Source organism: Balaenoptera ricei, chromosome 13 (genome assembly GCF_028023285.1).
Source record: "Balaenoptera ricei isolate mBalRic1 chromosome 13, mBalRic1.hap2, whole genome shotgun sequence".
NCBI classification, from domain to species: Eukaryota; Metazoa; Chordata; class Mammalia; order Artiodactyla; family Balaenopteridae; genus Balaenoptera; species Balaenoptera ricei.
Genome location: NC_082651.1, coordinates 81,536,325 through 81,554,268, shown reverse-complemented (window position 1 = coordinate 81,554,268; position 17,944 = coordinate 81,536,325). Strand labels below are relative to the sequence as shown.

General features: G+C 51.7%; 3 protein-coding genes across 9 annotated transcripts; 1 reads left to right on the top strand and 2 right to left on the bottom strand.

Annotated features, from left to right (window-relative positions):
- Window positions 1–2,892: 2,892 nt before the first annotated feature.
- EIF2B4 (eukaryotic translation initiation factor 2B subunit delta) lies at window positions 2,893–7,734 on the bottom strand. Of its 6 annotated transcripts, none has more exons than XM_059893370.1 (13): window positions 7,666–7,734; window positions 7,244–7,287; window positions 6,793–6,928; window positions 6,391–6,597; window positions 6,045–6,127; window positions 5,766–5,857; window positions 5,416–5,530; window positions 5,138–5,214; window positions 4,853–4,955; window positions 4,487–4,614; window positions 4,171–4,348; window positions 3,593–3,773; window positions 2,893–3,132 (listed from the first exon to the last, which is right to left on the bottom strand). In XM_059893370.1, the coding sequence occupies exons 1-13, from the start codon at window positions 7,697–7,699 to the stop codon at window positions 2,933–2,935; spliced, it is 1,578 nt and encodes a 525-aa protein (XP_059749353.1). In that variant the 5' UTR covers window positions 7,700–7,734; the 3' UTR covers window positions 2,893–2,932. The 6 variants fall into 6 exon arrangements, with proteins under 6 accessions (XP_059749353.1, XP_059749354.1, XP_059749352.1 ...); XM_059893371.1 differs by having other exon boundaries at window positions 6,391–6,594; XM_059893369.1 differs by lacking the exon at window positions 7,666–7,734 and adding an exon at window positions 7,638–7,656.
- Window positions 7,735–7,890: 156 nt separating this feature from the next.
- On the top strand, window positions 7,891–13,742 carry SNX17 (sorting nexin 17). The gene is made up of 15 exons (XM_059893373.1): window positions 7,891–8,143; window positions 8,637–8,711; window positions 9,737–9,854; window positions 10,377–10,441; window positions 10,722–10,832; window positions 10,944–11,034; window positions 11,204–11,291; window positions 11,536–11,605; window positions 11,899–11,991; window positions 12,088–12,291; window positions 12,430–12,555; window positions 12,720–12,797; window positions 12,950–13,024; window positions 13,117–13,158; window positions 13,251–13,742. Exons 1-15 carry the CDS (start codon window positions 8,081–8,083, stop codon window positions 13,362–13,364), a joined length of 1,413 nt encoding a protein of 470 aa, XP_059749356.1. The 5' UTR covers window positions 7,891–8,080; the 3' UTR covers window positions 13,365–13,742.
- Window positions 13,743–13,850: 108 nt separating this feature from the next.
- On the bottom strand, window positions 13,851–17,482 carry ZNF513 (zinc finger protein 513). 2 transcript variants are annotated; one of them, XM_059893375.1, is made up of 4 exons: window positions 17,415–17,482; window positions 16,704–16,859; window positions 15,115–15,702; window positions 13,851–15,024 (listed from the first exon to the last, which is right to left on the bottom strand). In XM_059893375.1, exons 2-4 carry the CDS (start codon window positions 16,726–16,728, stop codon window positions 14,198–14,200), a joined length of 1,440 nt encoding a protein of 479 aa, XP_059749358.1. In that variant the 5' UTR covers window positions 16,729–16,859; window positions 17,415–17,482; the 3' UTR covers window positions 13,851–14,197. The 2 variants fall into 2 exon arrangements, with proteins under 2 accessions (XP_059749358.1, XP_059749357.1); XM_059893374.1 differs by lacking the exon at window positions 17,415–17,482 and adding an exon at window positions 17,118–17,238.
- Between the last annotated feature and the right edge of the window lie 462 nt (window positions 17,483–17,944).

Sequence of the window (17,944 nt, the reverse complement as noted above, 5' to 3'; positions counted from 1 at the left end):
ATTTAAGAAAAGCATGGGAGAAGCTAGCTAAGATTTAAAATCTGGAGCAAGGGGACTCCCATCCCATTTGCCCTAAGTGGCCTAAAGACAAGCTAAGGCTGCGCCGTGGCTTAGGACTGACTCCTTTGTGAGAGTGCAAAATCAGGTGCAGTCGAGGCTGCAGTTCCTCTAATACGGAGTATCTACAATGCTTGTCCAATGGACAGCTCTCAACTTGACAACTTCAAGCATTTATTTATTTTTCTATTAAAAATTTTTTTCAAGCATTTATTTCTGTAATGAACAAATCTGACTCTTCTCCATTCCTGTTGCCTCAGATTAGACTATCTTTGACTTCAACTAAAGCAAAATCTTTTTTATACTAATAGTTGTATTTATTTGGGGGATAAGACATTCACATGGCTGAAAATTCAAAAGATACATAGGGTATAAAGTGAAGAGTACCTTTCACCTCTGTGTCCAGCCTCCCAGACCACATCCACCCAGGCAGTTTTCTTGTTACAGGTCCAAGATACTTTCTGTATTTATACACATGCAAATACATATATATCTCCACCCCCCCTTTTTTTTTTAACCTTTTGGCCATGCTGCGCATGTAGGATCTAGTTCCCCAGCCAGGGAGTCTTTCCCCTTTTTAATTCAAACAGCAATTACACACACTGTCCTGCACCTTACTTCTTTTGAGTGTACCTTGGAGACTATTCCATTTCTCTATATAAAAACCTTCCTTATTCTGTTATGATTGCTTAGTAATTATATGAATGTAGTATGATTAGCCCTTGTTATTATTAATGGATATCCAGGTGGTTTCCAGTCTTCTGCTATTATAAACAATGCTGCTATAAATAACTCTAAGCTACTTCAAATGTGCAACTACATGGCTAGCATAAGTTCCTAGAAGCAGAACTGCTGGACCAAAGTTTAGGTGCATTTGTGATTTTGATTGATAGGCAATCTTTTTTTAATTGATCTGGTTCCCTGCCTCTAATCTCTACCAGCTACCTTTCTAAAGCACAGAGCTGACCCTGTTGAACCTCTGCTTAATTTTGATGATTGAGTGGTATGCTCAATATGTAAAAAAACATGAATTCATCATGATCTTTATACAGAGAAAGGCAAAAATTCAACAACTTCTCATTGTATGCCACTGGAAGTAACCAGTGATCAATCCTGAAAACTGGCAATTAAAAGGAAAGAATTAAACATTTATCTTGCCTTCCAGTATGAATTGTAATTCAGAATAGTAACTGATGAGAGGGAGTTCTTTATAGAAGATTATCAGCTAGTACGTATGGAATGATGTAATTAGGAAAAAAAAATTTACCATGTTGCATCCTCTAATGAAATAATTCAGGCAACAATAAAAGTGGATGAAACCACTAAATGAAAGTTTGTTGGGAAACTTTAAAACACCTGGACCCATTCATCACTGAAAATGGACCAACCAACCTGATGGCAAGGCAGTATGAAACATACTCAACCTGGTTCCTGGCACAAGTCTATGTCATGAGAAAAGAAGGGGGGTTGGAGAGACTGCTTTTGATTACAAAAAATTTAAGACAAAATAACGACATGTAATATATGGATTTGTTTGGATCCTGATTCAACAGTAAAAACCTGCTTTTGAGACAATCAAGGAAATTTGATTATGGATTGGACAATAAGGAAGAGTTTAATAAGTGTAATGACGTGGTAAGCTTCCATATTTTTTAGAGACATACTGACGTTTGGAGGAGTAAAACGATATAATGACTGGGATTTGCTCTAATACAACTTCAGCAAGGAAAAAAAGGGAAACAAAAAGCGTATGTGGCAAATCTTGGTAATTACTACATTTGGTGATGGGGATTCTTTGTATAGTTCACTGTACTTCTATGCTGCTTGAAATTTTTCAATAAAACAAACACACACACACAAAATGGATACTCTAACATTTTTTTTAGGCTAACCACAATGGTTAGACTCTCACAACCTGGACCCAATCCAACCTACGTTAGCAGCTGTATCACTAATTGTCCACATAAGCCGCGGTTCTAGCTTTACCACACTACTTGGCACTTTGGAATTGGCCAGTCACTTTAAAGCCTATTCTGTAGTCTGTTTAAGTTATTTCCTCTGTTGATCTGCGTTCTCATTCTTTTCCAACTGGGAAACTTCTTATCCTTCAAGACTAGGTCAGATGTTACCTGTGAAGTCTTCTCCAACCTCACTAGATCTCCTGGCAACATCCTGGGTTGCTTCCAGTGAACTCTGTTCATACTACTAGTAGAATGTATCTCATACTGTAGATATCATCTGTCTTCCTCCATCATGATGAGTACTCCTTAATGGCAGATAGCATAAAAATTACGGGCACAGTCTCTAGATCCAGAATGCCTGAGATCACATGCCGGTTTAGTTAGTGTTACCTTGGGCAAGTAACTTAACCTCTCTGTGCCCCAGTTTTCTCATCTATAAAATCACACTTCATAGAGTGGTATTAATCTTCCTAAATGGATAAGAAAGGGACTACAACAGTTTATGACACACAGTAAACACTCAATACTAAAGATACAAAATACTAATATATTAATGTGTAACTATTTAATATAAATATCAACATATTGGTTTAACTTAAATATTAATGTAATAATAACACTAAAATACTAAGGATAGGACTCTTATTTGTCCTTATTATACTTTTCCTCATATCTAGCTCAGTGTATGGCACATAGATGCTCAATAAATGGTTGATGACTTGGATAGTTTTTGGTCTCCATACTGACCTTCACTTTGGCCCCAAAGCACTGGCATGGAGGTTGGTAGCAGGTGCTAAGAGGGGCTGGAGAGTCTGGACTCCTAACCTAAGCGGTGGCGATGCTAAAAGAGATAAAAGGCAGCAGAGTTGCTAAGTGTAGGGAGTATGTCATTTATTGACCCTGCGTTCCCCCACTCACTGGTCACTACTCTTGACTCGCAGCACAACAGGTACAGAACTGCAAGGGATCATGCCCAGCTCCGTGATCACCAGATCCACCAGTTCTGGGGGGGTCACATCATAGACCAGATTCAACAACCGTAGGGACGAGTGGTTCTGCCAGTCAGCCAGGGCCACACGTTCTCCTCGCTCACACAGCAGATCGTCAGGGTCATCTGCAATGGGAGGTGTACCCTTTTACGTACTTTTAAAAAATAAGCTGTGGGCTTCCCTTGTGGCACAGTGGTTAAGAATCCACCTGCCAATGCAGGGGACACGGGTTCGAGCCCTGGTCCGGGAAGATCCCACATGCTGCGGAGCAACTAAGCCCGTGCGCCACAACTACTGCGCCTGCGCTCTAGAGCCCATGAGCCACAACTACTGGAGTCCGCACACCTAGAGCCCGTGTCCGCAATGAGAAGCCCGCGCACCGCAATGAAGAGTAACCCCCACTCGCCGCAACTAGAGAAAACACGCGCACAGCAACGAAGACCCAACGCAGCCAAAAATAAATAAATAAAATAAATTTATAAAAAAATAAAAATAAAAAATAAGTTGTACTTCAACCTCCCCTCTCCCTCCCAAATCTTCTCAGGTCCCTGGAACCTTCTCTCCTGCCCTCCTGGGCCTCCTTACCTAGCTCATTAGAGACAAAGGCATCAGTCTGCACACGCTCACAAAACTTGTATGTTTCACAGCAGACCAACACTGGCACATTATGGGCCCGTGCCACCAGGGCCAGCTGTGCTGTCCCTACCCGTGACATCACAGACCCATTGGCCAGGAGTGCATGAGCTCCCAACAGCACCTTAGAAACCTATTTTGGAGAGTAGAGAGGAGGAAAAAAAATGTCATGTGTGACCAGTGCAGAATAAGTTTCCCAACTCTTACCGAGGACAGCAATATTAAGGCAATGGGTAACAAATCTTAATAAAGGCTCTTGGAAAACACCTGACCATTGACTCACCGCACCACCCACAGGAACACTAAACTCTTTTGCCCTGTTCCCTCTCAGCGGCTACTAGTTTAATATAAGGTTCTCGCAATAGCTAGACATGCTGTATAACATGCTGTAGATGCTTCTCCTACTAAATATAAACACAGCTGTATAATTCTAGTATTTCTAGACAATTGCAATGTTGGGAAGACCAGACTATGTCTATACTACTATACCCTTTTACTCCAACTTTGGAGTCCTTTTCCTCTGCCCTCACCTCTGGGAGCACATAGGAAGCTGCAGGAATCAGCAGGTAGGAGGCAGGGACCCCAGCACGGACCAGAGAACGTAGCGTGTGCTTTCCCTCCAGCCGTGGCCGGCTGTCCACCACTACCACCCGAAACCGCCGGCCATTAGCCCAAGCCTCCTGAAGAATTCGTGATACCAGAGATGAGCTGGAGTGAATGGAGAGGAGGATTCAGTTATAAATGTCACTGACTGATGGTCAGCTCATTCCTAAAGGGCAAAGGGGCAGTTCCTTCTTCAAATCACTTCACTCCCCAATTTTCTCTGTCATAGCGTCTGGCCCATACCATCCATATACCAGGATCACATCTCCATTACTGATCTTCTCATAAGCATAGCGTGAGATTGCGTCAGCTGCAAGCACAATCTTCTCTCGCACGTATCGATCGATGGCTTCTCGAAGTTCTGACTTGGCCTAAATGGAGCAAGATACTTATGGAACAAGAAATGAACACAACTTTCCCTTTGATTATCATGCTGGATGCTTGAATATGCATATAATGACAGGCCTAAAGGGGGCCAAGGTCAGACAGACCAACCACCTCCTTAACCCTTGACCAGGCAGACCAGAGAGTTGCCCCTCTGGGAGTCCCGAACATGTTTCCAGCTCTATCCCCCAGGTGCATGCCTTGCTCATTCCTCATACTCATCACCTCCTCTTCCCGCTTGGAGCTGCTCACACCCGTGATCTCCTTGTTAAGGAACTTGATGGCGTTGTACATGCTCGCGGACAGGGGACGGCACTGAGTCAGGAAGCTACAACAACAACACCTTGCATCTGTGCAACTCTTCACAGCTCACAAAGCTTTCACATTTAAAAACATTTTTTTGAAAAGAAAACAGAAAAATGAAAATAGAGATAGAAGAGCAAGAAAAAGGGTCCAAGAAAAGGACTGAGCAAGGTGGGGTGGGAGTGGATGTGCAGTGGTCATCCTTACCTGAAGTAGGGCTTTAGTTTATTCACTAAGTCCCTTGACAGTTCTTCATTGGGAGGTGTGGTGTAGTCCTGAATCACCTGTAGGGTACACAAGTTGATCAGCAAAATGTGCCCTAACAAAAGTCTCTGAAAGGGGGATAGGGTAAGCTTCTCTGAGAATAGTCTTCTGAGGGTAGAGTCATTCCTTCTTCCCCCCAGAGATTACTCTGGGTGAGAAAAGCTGGGGTAGTGTTGGGGAAAGTGAGGCTGGATCATAAGAGGTAACAAGATGGGACATACCTGCTGCAAGGCATGAAGCAGGGCAATGCACCGGGCATTGGAGCCACTGACCAGGCCCTGGGAGTACTGCAGGCCGAGTCGCACCATGGCTGGGTGGATCACAGAGGATGGGATGCTGATGGGATGGCGGTGTCACACACTTTGCAAGGGAACTTGAGCACCTACCGCCCACCTGCCCCTGATGAAAAGAAACCTCCTTCACTCGCACAGACACCCCCATTTCCTCTAGAGTTCTGCCTTGTGTTCATGCTTCTTTCCACAGATCCAACCTCAAGTTTCCAGTCACTTTCAAATCAGAATTACTAAAACTCCTCATGCTTAAAAATTATGACAATTTCATAAGCTCCTACCTCATAAACTGGGTCAGAGAGTTTTGTCTGCTGTACTGGGGTAGGTGGGAGAAGAGACTGACTTTGGATCCATAATCCTTTCGTGTAGGAACCTTGACAAAACAGGGGAACAGGACCAAGGGCCTAGAGTTTAAAACTGTGCGATAATTCTGGGAAGGAAGAAGATGGTGAGCCAAATACCCATCCTTTTCCAGGGTCTCACTTCGCCCCGAGCACCTTTCCTCCCTCTATTCCATCTCCCTAGGCTCTTTCTGGCCACACACCAAACCCACTTCCTACCTGCTGCCGTTCTGGTTTTTTAACAAGCCTTCTCAAAAGCGTGGGGTTATCAACCTGACTATGCTCGGGTAGACGCTTCACTCCTAGAAGATAACAATCGTGTTTTCAAGACACTGTAAGTGATAATGAGAAATCTGCTTTCAGGGCATAAGGGACATCGAGAAAGATTTGAGAGAGAGACGGAAAAAAACAGGAGAAAAGAGTAGAAAAAGAAACGGGTAGGATGAGGTTAAGGAGAGAATTGTGAACTCTGGGAACCAAGGTGAAAATTGGGAGCTGTTTTACTGTGGGGAAGCCTGAGCTAACATAGGCATTTGAATCAACAGAGGTCTTGAAGTGAAGATACCTGAAGGCATTTCTCCAGCTGTGCTGGGGCAGGCCTGAGGAGGTGGCCCTCCTTGGTCCCCTTTTCTTGCCTGCTTCAGGGCCCGCTCAGCCTCCTGCTTGGCCCGCCTTTCAGCTCGAAGTTCAGCCTTACTCCGACCTGCTGGAACTTTCTCCTTGGCACTGCCCAACTGACTGTCCAGTCCAGGCAGGTCTTTGGTCGGGCCTGCTAAAGATAGAAGGAAGAGGTGCCCAAGCCCCAGGTAGGTAATAGCTATGCCCCAACCAAAGCTTCTTTTCCTGTTTATCTAAACTTTTTCCCTTTTCACTTGTTCAAATCAACTTTGTCCTGTCTCCCCCTCTTCTCTCCCACCACATCCCTTTACCAGCTCCACACCCCGGCCCTTTAAAAAAGCCCCCGCACCTTGACAATGGGCTGCAGATACAGCAGAGCCAGTTTCTGGTTCTGCCCCCTTTTCCTCCTTCCGTTTCTTCTTCTGCTGTTTCTTTTCCTTCCGAAGCTGCAGCTTTTCTTCTTGGGTCATCTCCCTCCCCCCTGCCTAAGACACAGACATAGAACACTGCTCTTCCCCAACAATTCCAAAAACGAATAAACACTACTGGATACTTACTAGTCTCCCACAGGATTCCTAATCCTTCCTAAGTCTCAGCAGCTACCTGTTACGAGCTTAGAGCCCACAGGAATCTCCTGCAAGTCACAGTCACATTAGCATTAGGGCTGAAAAAGCTCTGTAAAATCTCTTGGCTTTACCAAGAAATAAAGTGAAACGGGGATGAAGATTGGGGCGGAATGAAGTTGACACGGCCTCCTGCGTACCGCCTGACAGGCGGCTAGGGAGGGCACCCGCACTTACCCCAGGCCGAGGAACAAGCTCCGCCTTCATCCCAGATCCCGAGTCTGCATCAGAAAACAGGGCACAAAGTGAACCAGAGAGGCTCCGGGAGGGTTTGCGGGGACACGTACTCGGCGCTGCTAGCTGCTGGGTCTGCATGACCACGCGTCCGCCACCAGGCGGGAGGTGAGCCGGGGATCGGCGTGGGGTACGCAGTGCGCGGCAGGATCAAAGGGAAGGGGGGCGGGGGAAGGAGGGAGCACGCACACCTCCCGGAGGAACAAGCCCTTACGCGGCAAGGAGTGCGCCCGAGGCAGTGCGGAACAGAGTCCGGCGTGGCGCGGCAACCGAACGACGGGGCCCAGAGCTACTCAGGGCCCATCAGTAGCCATCCGGGGCCCGTGCGCTCGCGTACCTGTTTGTGCGCCCGGCCCTTCACTCACCCTCGCGAACAGCCACGGCCACGGCAGCCATCATCCTCCGTCCTAGGCTCCGCCCGCCTGGGTCACAGGGACTACAGCGCCCCCTGGGCCGACAGCCTCGGCGCGCAGCCCCAACCGGACTACAAGCCCCGAAGTGCTCTGGGGCTCTGCCCCTGGCTACGGGTCGCGATAAGGGCCTTCTCAGCTTCGGGCTCCCAATCCCGGCTGTCGGCTCTTGCCCTTTAGACTACAGTTCCCAGGATGCCGGGGGCGCTGCGCCCCAGAGCGGACGTTCCCAGCCCTTCCCATCTCTGATCGCAAGTCCCCCGCAAAATGGCGAGCGAGGCTGCGGGGACGCGCTGAGGAGCGGAGGCGAGCGTGCAAAGCCGCTGTGGCCCTCACAGTCCGGACCCGGCCGGGCCCTGCCGCAGGGAACATGCACTTTTCCATTCCTGAAACCGAGTCCCGCAGCGGGGACAGCGGCGGCTCCGCCTACGTGGTGAGGAGCGGCCGGAGCCCGGCCGGGCAGGGGCGGGGATAACGGGCCGGAGCCCTCTCCGAGCGGCCTCCGAAGTCTGGCCGCCACTTTTCGGGCCTGGTCACAGGCCGCCGAGTCCCGACGGCCTCGCTGGGAGCTTATATTACGTCTCAGATTCATCCAAAGGTCGCCCCAGCTCCTGTAGGTCCTTTGTTCAGCCGCATCGCCTCCCCCGGCTGGGCCGTGGCTACTCTGGTGGGCGTCCCTGGCCTCTTGGGGAGGAAGACTGCAGCCTGAGCGCCCGGGTTTACCCCGACTGGTCCTTCTGCTTTGGGACCTGGCTCTGGGGAAAATCGACTGGCCACCTTTGGAAGATCTCGGCGCGTTGCTCAGGCGGAGCTGTGGCAGGCAACTTCCGGCCAGGGTTCTCAAGCCCCGCCAAAATGGCGAGCTAGGCGAGCGACCCTAAACAAGACCGCGACCCTAAACTGCTTGCCTGCTTTTGTGTCCTCAGGCCTATAACATTCACGTGAATGGAGTCCTGCACTGTCGGGTGCGCTACAGCCAACTCCTGGGGCTGCACGAGCAGGTGGGACTAGCACCCCTGCCTTGAGGCAGCTTCAAGCCCTTTTCTACACCTGGGCATCAGTGTCTCCATTTCCGTCCTCGTCGCTTTCCCGTAGGCTGTAGTTCCCCTTTAATCACTGCCACAAGGAAGGATTTGGTGCTTTATCTTATCGTCTGACATTTCCGGGGAACTCCCAGGAAGCTTAATGTCTGCCACTAACTGCTCCTCCCTATACTCACATACTCCCTCCTTTCTCCTCTGTCCCCATCTTACACAGCCTGTACACTGCCTGTGCCTGTGCATGGAGAAAACGACAACCCTACCCCCTACGCTGCCAAAGCACTTTCCTTCTCTCATCTGAGCTGCAACTTGAAATTCTTTTCCTTGCTCATATTGATACAAACCATTCACCAGTTTCTGTGTTCCTTGACTCACCTGAGCGGGTGTAGCTGTTCCAGTTATCCTTATGTGTCTGTGATGTAATGTTTCTCTGTTATCCTCACCAGATTCTGAGCTCTGTATTTAACTCGGTACAGAGTCCTGGTTTTACTGATAACTAGTTTTGCAACCCTGAGCAAGTTACCTGATTTCTTTGGGCCTCAACTTGTACAACTGAAAAATGGAGTCATTGATCTGCAAAGTCCCTTTAAGTCCTAAAATACTTCGTGAATATATTTAGCTGTTACTTAACTGTGCACATAAACTTTCCTTACAAAGCCCTTTGCTTCCTGTGAGGGTTCAATGAACACAGCTTTGCTAGATAATCAAGGATCTCCCTAGGCCCTGGCCCTATACAAACCCTTCCCACACTGTGGAGGGACTGACTTGTACACTGTAAGATTGGAAAGAACATATATCTAGGACAGAGGAATGGCTCCCTTGGGATGCTGCCCCTGCCAAAGGAATGATTTCCTGGATGACCAGGGTAGATAGGGGAGCAGGGACTAAGGAAAGGGAAGGGGAGCCCTAGAGAACATTATGAATGTGGATTGCCTCTTCTCATTTGCTATGTTTATGTGAAGAGTTGTATCTCTTTCTCCAAATAGCTTCGGAAGGAATATGGGGCCAATGTGCTTCCTGCATTTCCCCCAAAGAAGCTTTTCTCTCTGACACCCGCTGAGGTAGAACAGAGGAGAGAGCAGTTAGAGAAGTACATGCAAGCTGGTGAGTGGTTGGAGGGAACTTTAGGCTGACTCTGTTGAGGACTATGGAGAGAGACTTAAAACAGCTGATTTTATAGAAGGTCCTGAAGGAATCTGTAGATCTGGGAAGCCTATTGTTTTATCTATTATTTAATTAGCAAAAGTAAATAGCATGCAAGGATGTTCTAATATCTAGGTACCAGCAAAGCAATTTGGGCACTGACATCTATGAGAAGTACTAATATAGCACTAACTAGTCTTAAAGCAGTTTCGATCGGCGGGGAGAACTTAATTTGTATCTGATGTGCTTTAGATGAACATTATTTTTCCCTAGTTCTATAGACTGGACTCAACTAGATGGTAGCCAAGGGTGGGGCAGGTGAAGAATTTATGCAAACAGTGAGTGAGGTGAGGCCAGTTGGGAGATGTGACAAGCCACCATCAGCCCAGGAAAGGGGACCTGGGGGGCCTGCCAAAAAGAGAACTGGGGGGGATCCAAGAGGGAATCATAAGTTATTAGAACATCATTCTCTTGTCCCCACAGTTCGGCAAGACCCATTGCTTGGGAGCAGTGAGACCTTTAATAGTTTCCTGCGTCGGGCGCAACAGGTAAGGTTTTGGATGGGACCAAGATTTAAGGGAAGCACCTTCCTGCAGGGCCACATCATTTTAATGAGGTGGGTACAGAGGAGCCATCCTGGCACCTTTCTGTATGGAATGGGGCTTCTGCTCTACCAGTGAAATCAAGGAAACCCAGTCTATAATTAAACAGCTGAGAATAAAGTCACCAGAGGGACCTACAATACAACATAGTTGGGAAGGGTCAGAGCTGGACGCTGGGCATGTTGTTAACAAGGCGCCTCCCATTCCCGTGTATGCTCACAACCAGGAGACACAGCAGGTCCCAACAGAAGAGGTCTCCTTGGAAGTGCTGCTTAGCAACGGGCAGAAAGTTCTGGTCAATGTGCTAACTTCAGATCAGACTGAGGATGTCCTGGAGGTGAGGCGCTTGTTCTGCACTGCCCCTCCTCCCCCTGCACCCCAGGTTCCCAGGCTTGGGGTGACTGGAACCATCCAGCATGATGAGCTGTATTTCCTTCCCTATCCCTAGGCTGTGGCTGCAAAGCTGGATCTTCCAGATGACTTGATCGGATACTTTAGTCTCTTTCTAGTTCGAGAAAAAGAGGATGGAGGCTTTTCGTGTGAGTTTGTCTGGACTTTACAGCTTCCCTCTGTTTCCACTAGTGAATTTGCCTGTCTCCCCCAAGAATGTGGCATTTCCCCAGGGCTTCTCTCTTGATTTCCCTCCCCTGAGTTTCATGACATTTTCTTTTTCTTTTCTTTCTTTTTTTTTTTTTTATAAACCCACAGTTGTACGGAAGTTGCAAGAGTTTGAGCTGCCTTATGTGTCTGTTGCCAGTCTTCGGAGTCAAGAGTATAAGATTGTGCTAAGGAAGAGGTCAGGGCTGGGCTTGGAGGAGGGAGAGGGTGCTGGACTGGATTATGGGGCCACGTATTGAGACAGAATAATCTGGATAAGGGGGTAGTGCTGGGTGTTTCTACCAGGCCTCCCAAGCTTCCTCCAGCTGTATCGCCATTAGCCCCATAGTTCCAGATTGCTCCGGTTTTGCCCCTTTTCCATTCTGCCTCTTGCCTTCCCCCAGCTTAGCCCCATTACCCCTTTCCACCCCTTGGCCTCACAGTTATTGGGACTCTGCCTATGATGACGATGTCATGGAGAACCGGGTTGGCCTGAACCTGCTTTATGCTCAGGTGAGCTTGGAGCTGCCTCAGAACCCTTCCCCTGAAAATGGCTCTGGTGTCCCTCTGCCAAGAAAACTCCTTTCGTATCTTTACTGCCAGTTCATGGGGAAGTTTCTAGAATACTCTCAGGGCATATGGCACAACCTCTACTCTCCCTGCTTTGTAAGCTGATATGGTCAAGGACTCAACTGCGAAGAGCTTGCTCAAATGTGGGGCTAGGGGTCAGGCTGGACAGAGGTAACTGGACGCTCTGGATCTCTGACTGGGAGCCCCGAACCCCCCACCCCTTGTCTCCGCTGTAGACAGTATCAGACATTGAGCGTGGGTGGATCCTAGTCACCAAGGAGCAGCACCGGCAGCTCAAATCACTGCAAGAGAAGGTCTCCAAGAAGGAGGTGAGCCCTGCCTCCCTGTCTCCCTCCAAGGGGTTGCTTCCTCTGGGCTGTCCCACTTCCCCTCCTGACCCGTCCCGCGTGCTGACTGGGTTTCAGTTCCTGCGTCTGGCCCAGACACTGCGGCACTATGGCTACTTGCGCTTCGATGCCTGTGTGGCTGACTTCCCGGAGAAGGACTGTCCGGTGGTGGTGAGCGCAGGCAACAGTGAGCTCAGCCTCCAGCTCCGCCTGCCTGGCCAGCAACTCCGTGAAGGCTCCTTCCGGGTCACCCGCATGCGGTGCTGGCGGGTCACCTCCTCTGTGAGTTGGGGTAGGAGGGGGAGACCTTGGGGATGGAGGCCCGGCAAGCCTTGAGCTTCAGGAATGGGCTGGAGTGGGTCAGGGAGAGGCACATCGGTCAGAATGAGCTCAGCCTAATTCTTACCCTTCCTCTCCCAGGTGCCACTGCCCAGTGGAGGCACAAGCAGCCCAGGTCGGGGCCGGGGTGAGGTGCGCCTGGAACTGGCTTTTGAATACCTCATGAGCAAGGACCGGCTACAGTGGGTCACCATCACCAGCCCCCAGGTGTGAGCCCACCCTCAGGCCTCCTCTGGAGCCCATTGCACCGTCTCTCTTAGATACCCAAGTCTAGGGCTTCCAGGACTCCATGTGAGTGGGAGCCCTTGTCTTAGGGGTGCTGGGCTCAGGATGACCACTCTAGTCAGGCTGAGCTCTCTCCTTGCCCTCAGGCTATCATGATGAGCATCTGCTTGCAGTCCATGGTAGATGAACTGATGGTGAAGAAATCCGGCGGCAGCATCAGGAAGGTAAGCGGCAAGCAGGGACCAAGCAGCTGAGCAGTTGTGCTCTCCCTGCCTTTTGTCCTAGGTGTGACGCCTCTCCTGAGAGGGAGGGGAAGGGATTGGGATTCCAGAGGGAGTGGCCAGCCCTTATCAGCACCTCATGTCTCCATCCCCAGATGCTACGCCGGCGGGTGGGGAGCACCCTGAGACGCTCAGACAGCCAGCAAGCAGTGAAGTCCCCACCGCTGCTTGTAAGTACTACTCCCTGGTCAGTCCCCCAGCCCCCAGGCCTTGTGTCACCTCCCCAGTGAGGTCTCTGACACCTCTGCCTCCTCCTCCCTAGGAGTCACCTGATGCCAGCCGGGAGTCCATGGTCAAACTCTCAGTGAGCTTCCCACGAGGGTTGGTGAGGTTGGTGTTTGTAGGGGACCTTAGGGAGGCTTGAGCCCTCTGACCCCGACCCTGCCTTTATTACAGAGCAAGCTGAGTGCCGTGAGCTTGCGGGGGATTGGCACTCCCAGCACAGATGCCAGTGCCAGTGATGTCCATGGCAATTTCGCCTTTGAGGGCATTGGAGACGAGGATCTGTGATCTCCAGAGCTTGGATGTCAGCCCTCTACCCTGGAGGAGTGTTCAGAAACTTGCCCTGTGCCTGTATCCCCCAAACTGGGGTCTTTTTCTTCGTATCGTCCCCTTTTCTCCTCGGCCAGGGGCCTCCTAACCTGCCTTCCCTTCCCCTCCCCAGGGCTGGCTATACAAAGGATCGCTCAGAGCTGGCCTTCAATGCCAAATTAGCATTTAGTATTTTGCACAAAGTCCACGGGACCATGGCTACCTGCCTGGGGAGGAACCACAACTCCCCCCAGGCTGCTTCTGGCTTCTCGGGGCCATGAGCCAAGGGGATGGGCAGAGGTCTGTGTATGGTCTGGCCCAGCTCCCCGTCATTAAACTCAGCCTGATTGCTGCCTACCTCTGGTTCCCTCTCACTGCCCCTGCTCCCCCCGTCACAGCATGGACTGCTGTGCTAAGGGTGAGGCCGAGCCGTGCTTGCCACTGGCGACTCAGCATAGACGTGGCTTTGTTAGTGTTTCCTTTATTATAAAGCACTGAAATAAGTTAAATAGACAGGTGTGAGGCTGGACAGTCCCCCAGCCAGTTCATCCATCACCCCTGGGAGCAGTGGAGGTGGATACAGGGCCCTTCTCACTGAGCTTATGAAGTCGCATCAGTCAAGGCAAGGCCCCCTGGTCCATATGGGCCCCCCGCCCATGGGGTTTGGACTGGTCCGTATAGTGCCTAGGTTAGTCTGTGTGGAGCCCCTGGCCAGCGGGGGAGGAAGGAAAAGGTGGCTTCTGGTCCATCTGTATAAAACATACAGGAGGGTCAGGGCTAATCCATAGAGCCCTAGGGGAGAAGGACCTAGTTCAGGGTGAGTCTGTATGGAGAGCTCGGCTACCAGTGGCACCCAGGGCTGTTGGGCCCCGAGAGCTCAAAACAGAGGGGGGACTGTGAGGTGGGGCCCAGCCCTCAGAGGCAGAGAGGCCAGGCCCTCCTGCCCCACCGTGGCCGTGCACCTTCTGGTGGCGTTTGTAGTTGTCCCAGTGGCCCGTGGTATAGGCGCAGGTGGCACAGCGGAAGGGCTTCTCGCCGGTGTGCCGCAGCATGTGGCGTTTGAGGTTCATGCTCTGGTTGCAGCTGTAGTTGCAAAGGCTACACCGAAAAGGTTTGTCCCCAGAGTGGATTCGACCGTGACGCTTGAGGTTGGCCAGGTTGCCACAGGCATAGGGGCAGAGGGGGCACTTGTAGGGCTTCTCTCCTGTGTGGACACGCTGGTGCCGTTTCAGGTTATCCAGATGAGCAGAGGCATAAGGACAGCGGGCACAGCGGAAGGGCTTCTCGCCACTGTGCGTCTTCATGTGCCGAGCCAAGTGGTTGGGATAGTGAGTGGCAAAGGGGCAGAGGCTACAGGCAAAGCCTTTGTCACTGGGGCCCTGGGGTCCACCACTGGCACCACTTCCAGTCTCTCCTCGCATGCAGCGCCCACACATGGCTGCTCCCAGCCGACTACCCTCCCCCTCTTCCAGCTCTTGTCCACAGTTCCGGCAGGTCCAAGGGAACAGCAGCTCTGGCAGTGGTTCTGATCCAGTCCCACATAGGCCTTCCCCTTCACCCCTCAGCTGCCCACAGTCCGGCAGGAAACTGGCACCACCTGGTGGCACATGGAGGCTCAAATCTGGAAGCAGCAGGGCATCTGTAGAGACAATGAAACCTGGGCTATGAATCCAAGTACCCCTAAGGCCACCCACCCACGTCCGAGGTTCTTTGGTCCCTGGCTTTTTACCTTCAGGTCGCCGGGGCACTGCCCCCTCCTGCTCTGTGGGACTGGGAGGCCGGGCAGGACGTGGAGCACAGCAGCGGAAGCCACAGGTCGGGCAGGGAGGAGTGGGGGGCCCCGCGTGGGTGCGCTGATGCCGCCTCAGGTTGCCCAGGCTGCTGCAGGCAAAGGGGCAGTGGGGACAGCGGTAGGGCTTCTCGCCAGTGTGGGTGCGAGTATGTCGCGTCAGGTTGACGAGCTGGGCTGAGGCGTAGGGGCAGCGGCCACAGCGGAACGGCTTCTCCCCGCTGTGTGTCTGCATGTGCCGCTTCAGGTGGCTCGAGTAGTGGGACACGAAGGCGCAGAGGCGGCATGAGTATAGTAGCCGTGGGGCCAGCGGGGGCCCCCCACCCGGCCCTCCTGCCCCACAACACGGCCCCTCACCTGTGGGCCCCCCACACAGCTGGCAGGCTGGGCCTGGCCTCTCACCCCTGGCCTCCCCTGGACCCCTGGCTGGCTCCTCAACTTCACTCTCCGCACTTAGTGCCCGGCCGCCCCCAGACTCGTCGTCGCTCAGCCCATAGGGAAGCCCAGGCCTGGCCCCCAGAGAGTCTCCTGGTGAGACAGACATGAGAAGAGACATCAACACAGGCTAGGAACAGACTCCAAACTCCCTTTCTCACTTGTGGTCTCCCCGCTTCCTGGGCTCCACCCTTCTCTTCAATTCAATGATCCTAAAAATTCAACACAAATCATCTACCTCCAAGTCTGGACTAACCTAGTGATGACAGAGTTGTACATAGGACCAATGAATGGAAAAAGATCAAGGGCTCACAGTGGACCACAGACTGAAATGAATCAATAATTAAATAATTAACTGATTCTTGGGATAAGAAAGTAAAAATACACAAGGCAGAGACCTGATACCTTTTTTCTAGTGCCTCTATCAGTAAGGACTCTTAGTTTTTATTTTATAATCACCTCCATACTATCTCAAGAGGCAAAATTTGGAGGGAAGAGGAAACAGTAACGCATGTAATACCACTTATAAGCCTAAAGGATGGATTCTCTTTTATATGGATTCCCTCAATGACTTTCAAAATCATCCTTCAAAAGTGGCATTAGTGGATAGGTAGTGCAGCAAACTAGGATGGGGTGATGCTAAGATCACAGGGAAGAGGAATGTGGAAGGATATTTGAGGGCAGAGACTAATACCTCCATACAAGAGGAGTTTATGCTGCAGGTGAAAGGGAGTTAGATCAGCTGTAAATACTAGCTTGAATGAGGTTGCTTCCCTGAACCTCTTAAAAATAAATTCATATAAGGAATGGGCTAGGGAGCGGGATAAAGTTATTAAAAGGGCATTTACTTTTAACCAGTTGTTCCGTGTGATTCCTCTACTGTCCTATTCATACCACCTTTGAACCAGGCCCCAGAACTTGACCTCAACAAAGTGATGGACCATCAGGCAAATGAAGAAATCTAGCTCAAATCTAAACGAAACCAGCCCCAGTGGCAGGAAACGGTGTTTTGCTCACTGGCACTATACCGTAACCCGCCTCCTAAAGGCCGGGGTTCCAGCGGTCACTTCCTTAAGTAAGTCCCCCAAACCCACCTTCAGAGTCTCTCTCGAAGCCCATGAGCTGGTCGCTGTTGCCGTCACCTTCCTCCTCTTCCTCTTCTTCCTCAAATTCCAGATCCTGGCCTAGTAGCAAATCACTCTCCAATACCAGGGCCCCAGGTCCTTCGTCGAGGGAGTCTTCGGTATCCACTGAAGAGGGGAAGAGGCTTGTAGATCCTCCCTCAGGAACCGTGCCCATCATTCGCACCCGGGGAGCCAGCCCTCGCAGACCGTACTTCCCGCACTCGTAGACCCTCTCGGGTTCTGTTAGTACCTCGATGGGAAGCTAGGAGTCCAGATCGCCCACCCCATCCCTCAAGAGTCCCCCTCCACCCAGACCTGAACCCACACCACTGACCCCACCCCCGCTCCTCCCCACCTCGCAGCTCGTGACCCCTGACCCCTGACCTTTGACCCCCTCGCATTTCACGGGCTGCGGGTGGCTTTGCTTCCTTCGGGGCATCGTGACCGGCTCCAGCCCGACGCGCCTCCGGCCTGCGGCCGCCCGGCCCCGCCCCTCCCAATTCGGCCTGCCCGCCCTTCCCCTCAGGGCCCGCGGGCCGCCCCCATGCAGCGGCGCGGGCCCCGGGCAGCCCCCGGCCCTGGCCCCGGCGCCCAGCTCAGGCCGCTCCCGCCGCCGCCGCCGCCGCCGCCGCGTCCATTCATGGAGCCCCCTACCCCCGCCCTACGGAGACCAGCTGGTACCTCCGTACTCGCTTCCGCTTCCGCTGTCGCAGAGCCACACGGGACGCGTAGTCCGTGGAAAGCAGAAGCCCCGAAAGCGTCCACAGCGTGACCAGGAAGTGATTGTGACGGAAGCAAGCGGGCGAGCCAATCAGGGATCAGATGAAACCTGGCCGGTAAGGAGGGGAGGTCAAACCGGGACTCTGGCTTTAGTCTTAAGGGTTGCCTGGCCGGTCCTGACCCCTCCCTGGAGGAACAAGGAAATCGTTCCTCACCCTAGGAGGGGGTGAGGATGAGCCGCGACGCCAGGCCAGGCTGCCAGCGGCTCAGGGAGTTACCGTACCCGGCCCCCCTCTCCCTGAGTCTCACACATCACAGGCAGGCAGGTAGGTGGGCAGGTACGCGCACGCGCGCGCGCACACACACACACACACACCACACACACACACACACACACACCACCTCACACAGGGAAGGGCTAGGTCGATGCTACTGGTGGGGGCCAACTGTGGAGCCAGGGCATCCTGGGTGGGTGGTCTGGACAGGATGGC

What these genes read in the sequence shown, in the direction of transcription:
- ZNF513 (XM_059893374.1), bottom strand. Translation starts at nt 17,172, where the DNA reads ATGCCCCGAAGGAAGCAAAGCCACCCGCAGCCCGTGAAATGCGAGGGG. An exon ending in GAAATGCGAGGGGGTCAAAG is followed by an intron (nt 16,860 to 17,117) that starts GTCAGGGGTCAG and finishes TCCCCTCTTCAG; the next exon opens with TGGATACCGAAGACTCCCTC. An exon ending in AGTGCCCCGGCGACCTGAAG is followed by an intron (nt 15,025 to 15,114) that starts GTAAAAAGCCAG and finishes TTGTCTCTACAG; the next exon opens with ATGCCCTGCTGCTTCCAGAT.
- SNX17 (XM_059893373.1), top strand. Translation starts at nt 8,081, where the DNA reads ATGCACTTTTCCATTCCTGAAACCGAGTCCCGCAGCGGGGACAGCGGC. An exon ending in AGAGGATGGAGGCTTTTCGT is followed by an intron (nt 11,035 to 11,203) that starts GTGAGTTTGTCT and finishes ATAAACCCACAG; the next exon opens with TTGTACGGAAGTTGCAAGAG. An exon ending in AAGATTGTGCTAAGGAAGAG is followed by an intron (nt 11,292 to 11,535) that starts GTCAGGGCTGGG and finishes TTGGCCTCACAG; the next exon opens with TTATTGGGACTCTGCCTATG.
- EIF2B4 (XM_059893367.1), bottom strand. Translation starts at nt 7,381, where the DNA reads ATGCAGACCCAGCAGCTAGCAGCGCCGAGTACGTGTCCCCGCAAACCC. An exon ending in TGCTTCATGCCTTGCAGCAG is followed by an intron (nt 5,215 to 5,415) that starts GTATGTCCCATC and finishes TGTACCCTACAG; the next exon opens with GTGATTCAGGACTACACCAC. An exon ending in AAACTAAAGCCCTACTTCAG is followed by an intron (nt 4,956 to 5,137) that starts GTAAGGATGACC and finishes TTGTTGTTGTAG; the next exon opens with CTTCCTGACTCAGTGCCGTC.